At 36.7% G+C, this 8103-nt stretch overlaps 1 protein-coding gene and 1 pseudogene across 1 annotated transcript in view; one reads left to right on the top strand and one right to left on the bottom strand.

Annotated features, from left to right (window-relative positions):
• Positions 1 to 1774, top strand: part of LOC105314289 (uncharacterized protein K02A2.6-like) — a 6433-nt pseudogene extending 4659 nt beyond the window's left edge.
• A 1494-nt stretch (positions 1775 to 3268) lies between these two features.
• LOC109585728 (uncharacterized) overlaps positions 3269 to 8103 on the bottom strand; it is a 10572-nt gene continuing 5737 nt past the window's right edge. The window contains exons 5-9 of the mRNA XM_020001856.1: positions 5748 to 5909; positions 5539 to 5548; positions 4132 to 4325; positions 3715 to 3841; positions 3269 to 3371 (exon numbers count right to left, since the gene is read on the bottom strand). Coding sequence (XP_019857415.1) covers positions 3269 to 3371; positions 3715 to 3841; positions 4132 to 4325; positions 5539 to 5548; positions 5748 to 5909 — 596 coding nt within the window. The remainder of the gene's footprint in view (positions 3372 to 3714; positions 3842 to 4131; positions 4326 to 5538; positions 5549 to 5747; positions 5910 to 8103) is intronic.

Genomic DNA, 8103 nt, shown 5'->3' with positions numbered 1-8103 from the left:
TGACCTATGAAGGTTGAATTTATAATAAGTGAAAAAGTCAACGTGGCCCTACTATAGTGATGTGGTTTCCAGATTTCACATAGTTCAGATGTCAGCTCTTCCTCTCACACACAATCAACTCAAGACCTCCAGTAGGACTGACCCTGTGGTGAGCAAGGTGCTGACCTACACCTTATATGGCTGGCCTCAGTTTATCCAAGATGACCTCAAGCCTTACTGGAGGAGGAGACATGAACTGTCTGTGGAGGTGGGTTGTCTGATGTGGGGAAACAGGGTAGTTGTTCCTGCACAGTACAGAGATAGATTAATTGAGGAATTGCATGATTGTCACCCAGGTATTGTAAGAATGAAGGCTCAAGCAAGGAGTTACTTTTGGTGGCCAGGTCTCGATAAAGATATTGAAGAGGTAGTGAGATTTTGTAATGCTTGTACACAGGTGAAGGCGAATCCAGCTCCAGTTACATTACATCCCTGGACCTGGCCATCTAGGCCTTGGAGTAGGGTACATATTGACTTTGCAGGACCTCTCTTTGGAAAAATGTATTTCATTGTGGTTGATGCCTATTCAAAATGGCCAGAGGTATTTGAGATGAAGTCCACTACAACTGCAAAGACTATTGAGGTGCTGCAGAGACTCTTCAATACATAGTGGTTTGCCGGAGCAAACGGTGAGTGACAATGGCCCGCAGTTTAGATCGGAAGAGTTTGCAGAATTTTTGAAAAGACTTGGGCTCAAACACTTTCGGTCTGCTGTGTATCTTCCTGCTACAAATGGTGCCGTGGAGAGGTTTGTCAAGACCTTGAAGACGGCCCTCAAAACAGAATTTGTTGGAGGAGAATCATGGAATGTACTAGGGAGATTTCTATTTAAGTATCGTACCACACCCCATGCAGTTACGGAATCGACTCCCAGTGAATTGTTCCTTGGTCGCAATCTCAGAACCACTTTTGATCTTCTCCAACCAGAGCAAAGGAATAAGGTTGAAGAATAACAGGCCAAACAAAAGCAGTATCATGAAGTGCTAGGATCTAGATCATTGAAAGTCATGTTGTCAGATGGAGAAGAAGTCGTTCGACACCTGGATCAAGTAAAAAGGGCTATTTTGATACTGATAGGCCCAGAGTTTGGTAGAGTAGAACTAGAAGCAAGAGCCACAGAGCAAAGGAGCACTCTCACTGAAATGGAACCAAGAGATGCACCTGAGAATCCTAGCTTACCAACCGGTGACAAGAATCCTAGTGTATTGGAAGAGGAACTGAAGACTCTCTTGGACACCATAATGATGTATCACAGGACTTAGGGGAGCCTGAAAACACTGAAGGAGATGTCCCTCTTGCTGATACAGGGTTCCAGGAGGCTCCTAGTGCTCCAGTTACTACTACTCCACGGTATCCTACTCGAGTGAGGCGTCCACCAGATCGACCCTGGTTTGTGCAAAAGTATTGAGGTGAAGAAATAGCTAAGGGGGAAGGAGTGTAGTGTATTTTGAGTATTATTATTATTATTGTTGTTGTTATTAGTGTTATTATTCATGCTCATTCTTAATATCATTTTATAGTGTTTTGATTCTGTGGTTTACAACATTCCTCTCCTATTTAATTAACTTCCTGTGTTGTGTTGCCTATTTAAGTTGTGTAAACTTCTCTGTTCTTGTCTTTTCATTAATCAAAATAATCATTGTTATTTCTTTCTGTTAAATAATACTTGGAGACATTACACATACAATGTACATGTACTAGAAGAATGTAGAACATTAAAGGGGCGAGCCTAAGCAAGCGATAGATTATGTGCTGTATGATATAAATGTCTCTTATTTCTCTTATGATGCTCTTATTTCTAATCTACGAGACTCTATTACTGACACCTCTTTATTACGCTATCTAGAAGCAGCTAGTGAATCCGGTGCCTCCTCCTGGCTCACTGCTCTACCTATCAAGGAGCACAGTTTTGCCCTCCATAAAGGTGCATTTCATGATGCACTGTGTCTCAGGTATGGCTGGACTCCTCTTTATCTGTCCTCTCATTGTGTCTGTGGTTCAAGCATGTCAATTGAGCATGCTCTCAACTGTAAATGTGGTGGCTTTCCATCTCTGAGACATAATGAACTTCAGGATATAACTGCTGATCTTCTAACAGAGATCTGTCTGGATGTTCAAAGAGAGCCAACACTGCAACCACTATCGGGTGAAACATTCCCTTATGCATCAGCCACCACTGATAACAATGCCATAGCAGATATCGCAGTTTCAAGCTTCTGGTCTTCTAGACAGAGATCCTATCTCAATGTACGTGTCTTTAATCCTTTCTCTAACTCTTACAAGAAGTCTTCAATCATAGCTTGCCACAGGAGAAATGAGAAGGAGAAAAGATGTCTGTACAAAGAGAGGATTTGTAACATTGAGCATGGTTCATTTACTCCTTTAATTTTCACCACCACTGCTGAAAGAATGGGTCCATCTGCCTCTACTTTTTTATAAATACTTGTCATCAAGGCTGTCAATCCGCTACTCCAAAAGCTATTCAAAGATTCTTAACTGGATATGATGCTGCCTTTCATTTTCTCTTTTAAGGAGCTCCATTATGTGTCTCAGAGGTGCATGCTCATCCTACCATCATCCCTGTCACTCCTTCCGATCTCATGAGCAAGCTCTCTCAGATGGGAGGGTTTACTAAACTACATGTACACAAATACTGTATACTATTATGTTCTATTATTTTTCTATCTATTTTTAACTCAGACACTCATACATGTAACATGTATTATGTATACTGTATATGTATTTTTGGAAATAGTTTAGTATTATAATAGTGCTATTATATTTTCTACATGTACATGTAGTACATGTACATAATGTAACAATCATCAGTAGCTTTCAATAGTAACACACATTACTAATTACATGTACATATACCATACGAAACAATACATTCAATTTCTCGTTTTCTTGATAATATTTCCAATACAATAGACCAGAACGTTGGATCCTTCCCAGTGAAGAACCATCCAGCCTTTAGTCCCTGACAAAGAATATCCTCAAACCTTGCACACAACCTTTGAACTGCTCCATAGTCTTTAATCATCTCACCTTCTGTATGTGTGAATAGCAGCTGTGCCTGGAAATAAAACACACACATACAGTGTAACTGGCAGGTAATGTACATGATCATGTATACTATATGTATATTGCATTCTAGGTATACATGTACATGTACATGCATACTGAATGCTTGTACAGTAAGCAACTCTCTCTCTCTTACTATTTTACTTTAAGTTGTTCTTTCATTGCACTCATCATTTTCTTTATTCATAGTATCAATTTCACTTTTAAACTGAAGCATCATCTGAGCCATTCCATCATTAACTTCTTGTCTAAAATAATAACAATAATAAACATGTAATTGTAAAGTAGTTGTAATTGTAAAAATGTAATTGTAATTTTAATCAAAAGCCAAAACTGGGTACTTCATGTACAGTACATGTAAAATACTTGTACATGTACATGTATACTTCATTAAACATTTGGTGATTAGCGTGTTTCAATTTGGCAAATTTATGGCTACATGTACATGTACGTGCCCTTTAAAATACTGTATCTGAACATATGAATGCATGTACATGTACTAACAAGATCCAGTAGCTAGCACATGAGTTCCCCAGGTCTGATTCATTAGTGTGTTAGTGACAGATCGATACCACAGTCAATAAATGCCACCTAACATGACTGGATAGTTGAGACTGGATCCCTTCCTCATTGATATCTTCCTCCTCCTCCTCCTCTAGACTAACAGGAACTGTTAATGATCTCTCCTTATGTAATGAGAGTGTAGCATTGATGGCACCTGTAAACAACAACAACAACAATTATATTAATGATACATACTGGTAAAAAATTTTAGGGTGTAAAATTTATAAGCTGATTCAAGTTTGTATTTTTCATGTATGCACATTCATTAGGTACATGTACTGTGTATCCCTCTAAAAGGTATTGTTTCCACAGGTAAGAAGCTACCAATAAAATCTATGTAATTAAATACCCCACAACTTATGCCCGTATGACTAAAAACAAGTCAACAATAATAATACAATAAGAACAAACAACAACAATAATTACCAACAAAACATTAAATACTTTGTGTTTCTGGTAGTTGGTTTAGTATCAATAAATCATCCAGAGCCACTCCTCCATTATTATGAACAGGTGATGGACTCTCTTTAACCAGTCCCCAGGCAGGCAGTACTAGTGACAGTCCTCCTCCTTTACTCAATAAACCAAATGAGACAGGACAGGATGACCTTACTAATCCTAATGTATCCTGATACTCTCTAAATAACAATGAAAACAAAAATAAACATAATTAATAATAAATAATAAAATTATAATTAAAAATGAAAAACAAGACAAATTTAGAAAATTAAGCGATACATACACAAAAGTACATATGTACATGTACATGTATGTGTCATTTCTAAATTTCACGATCATAGTATATCGATTGACGTATAAATAGAGATGATACCATATAAATATGTACATTCGTGGAGTATTAATATTGGTTGCAGTGAACATCCACTAATATAAAATCTGTTATTGTGTTTTATTTTGAGCTGCTCAATGGCATTTGGCTGCTAAATCACCAAATGACACCAATACATGTGTACATGTACATATGTAAAATCCACCAATTGCAAATTGCCAAATTCAGCTACTGCCAATACTTAAGTTCCACCAGTAAGAAAGACAGATGATACATGTATGGCCCCAGTAACAATACCAACAATACAACAATACATCATTATTCATTATATCATTCTTCAAAACATTGATTATTAGTACCAAACTTGTCCAGTGAGTTGTCAAGGTTCCATGCATGAAGGCATGATACTAGGAGTCTAGGTGAGCTGATGGTTAGAGGGAGAAAGAGAGAGAGAGGAGGGAAACATTGTAATTTGTGCATATACATGTACATGTACACTGCATTTAAAACTTGATATTTACATGTACATGTGTAACTGTCAAAAAATGTAAATGACATTTTTGAAGTAAAAAAGTAAACAACATTAAAACCAAAAAAATTACAATACTTTTCAACACATTAGTAACTTATATAAGTACATGCACATGTAAGTAGTCAATATATGAAAATTTAGATACACATGTATTTCAGTGACAATAATTACATGTACATGAATATTAATTACTATACACTTAATGGGCACTACATGTTGGTATTACATGTACTACAAATACATGTACACGTATTAGCAATGGAATGCTTTGGTGTGAGAGAGAAAGAGTAAGAAAGAGTGAGGGGGAAAGCAAAGCTTACATTAATATGAGGAGGACATGCTACAATGCTACTGAGCACCCCACCATGAACTGCAATAGTGCGGAACAATATTCCTTTGAAGAGGTCCCACAATCTAGCAGAGAAATCAGGACCACCAGATAACAAGTGATTGGTATCATAAGGAGTGCTATAGTCACAGGATACAACAGGAGGGGACTCCCCTCTTGTGACCTATTAAGAAATAATACTGAGGCCATGCTATAGAGGAGTGAAAGAGAGAGAGAGAGAGGCAACAGAAGCACTGAGAAAAAACAGAGCTGATATATACATGTACAGGTAGACTACAGGCATGATAAACACTTGGTATTACTATTTCTACAGAAAAATATCCTATTCATATTGCATTTAATTACATTGTACATGTACATTAATTATTGTACATTTGTATGCAGAGTACCTCTTGAGAACTTTCTCTTGGCTAGTAAGAGTTTGGTAGCTGCTTGAGCTCCTGGTAGAACTATAATACCACCATTGGACAATCCACAGATCAACCAATCGAATTGTCTCAAAAATAAAGAAACAGTAACATTGGAAATGGACCAGCACTGATACTGGGATACTAATGGAAAGAGAGAGAGAGGAAGAGAGAGATACAGAGGGAGAGAAAAGAAATAATATACATTAAAGACATTAAAATAAAAATAGAATAGAAAGATCATATAACAGAAAAAATGAGAGAGATGGAAGGTTGAAAAAGAGGGTGTATTAGTGGCATATGGATATACAATGTACATGTATTAGTGGCATATGGACATATAATTTACATGTATTAGTGGCATATGGACATGCAATGTACATGTATTAGTGGCATATGGACATACAATGTACATGCATTAGTGGCATATGGACATACAATGTACATGTATTAGTGGCATATAGACATACAATGTGCATGTATTAGTGGCATATGGACATACAATGTACATGTATTAGTGGCATATGGACACACAATGTGCATGTATTAGTGGCATATGGACACGCAATGTACATGTATTAGTGGCATATGGACATACAATGTACATGTATTAGTGGCATATGGACATGCAATGTACATGTATTAGTGGCATATGGACACACAATGTACATGTATTAGTGGCATATGGACATACAATGTACATGTATTAGTGGCATATGGACATACAATGTACATGCATTAGTGGCATATGGACATACAATGTACATGTATTAGTGGCATATGGACATACAATGTACATGCATTAGTGGCATATGGACATACAATGTACATGTATTAGTGGCATATAGACATACAATGTACATGTATTAGTGGCATATGGACATGCAATGTACATGTATTAGTGGCATATGGACACACAATGTACATGTATTAGTGGCATATGGACATACAATGTACATGCATTAGTGGCATATGGACATACAATGTACATGTATTAGTGGCATATGGACATACAATGTACATGTATTAGTGGCATATGGACATACAATGTACATGTATTAGTGGCATATGGACACACAATGTACATGTATTAGTGGCATATGGACACGCAATGTACATGTATTAGTGGCATATGGACATACAATGTACATGTATTAGTGGCATATGGACATGCAATGTACATGTATTAGTGGCATATGGACATACAATGTACATGTATTAGTGGCATATGGACACACAATGTACATGTATTAGTGGCATATGGACACGCAATGTACATGTATTAGTGGCATATGGACATACAATGTACATGTATTAGTGGCATATGGACATGCAATGTACATGTATTAGTGGCATATGGACACACAATGTACATGTATTAGTGGCATATGGACATACAATGTGCATGTATTAGTGGCATATGGACATACAATGTACATGTATTAGTGGCATATGGACACACAATGTACATGTATTAGTGGCATATGGACACGCAATGTACATGTATTAGTGGCATATGGACATACAATGTACATGTATTAGTGGCATATGGACATGCAATGTACATGTATTAGTGGCATATGGACACACAATGTACATGTATTAGTGGCATATGGACATACAATGTACATGCATTAGTGGCATATGGACATACAATGTACATGTATTAGTGGCATATAGACATACAATGTACATGTATTAGTGGCATATGGACATGCAATGTACATGTATTAGTGGCATATGGACATACAATGTACATGTATTAGTGGCATATGGACATACAATGTACATGCATTAGTGGCATATGGACATACAATGTACATGTATTAGTGGCATATGGACATACAATGTACATGTATTAGTGGCATATGGACATACAATGTACATGTATTAGTGGCATATGGACATACAATGTACATGTATTAGTGGCATATGGACATACAATGTACATGTATTAGTGGCATATAGACATACAATGTTTTTTTCCGTCAAGAAAAACACAACAACAAACTAACACAGCATAATACATGTCAGATAAAACACAAAAAATATGTAGTAATAAGTACATGCACAACAAATAATATGTGACCATAATTGACAAAAGGTACCTTATGGTGGGTAGGGAAATTTGTCTTTCTAGCCTAAGAAATCCAACTTCCTGAGCCCCATTTATCATAAAATTACTCCACAGGATGCAAAAAGTTACCACGAAACTTTTAGAAACAATGATTGTCTAACAAAGCACTCACAGGTTGATATTTTCCATTATAACGATCAATTTTAAAATCCGCCATAAGGGCCCTTTTGTTAATTATGGTCACATATGTAATGCACATAT

Source organism: Amphimedon queenslandica, unplaced genomic scaffold, assembly GCF_000090795.2.
Source record: "Amphimedon queenslandica unplaced genomic scaffold, v1.1 AMPQUscaffold_13017, whole genome shotgun sequence".
Classification (NCBI taxonomy): domain Eukaryota; kingdom Metazoa; phylum Porifera; class Demospongiae; order Haplosclerida; family Niphatidae; genus Amphimedon; species Amphimedon queenslandica.
The sequence above is the reverse complement of the archived record's forward strand: the minus strand, read 5'-3'. Positions and strand labels throughout refer to the sequence as shown.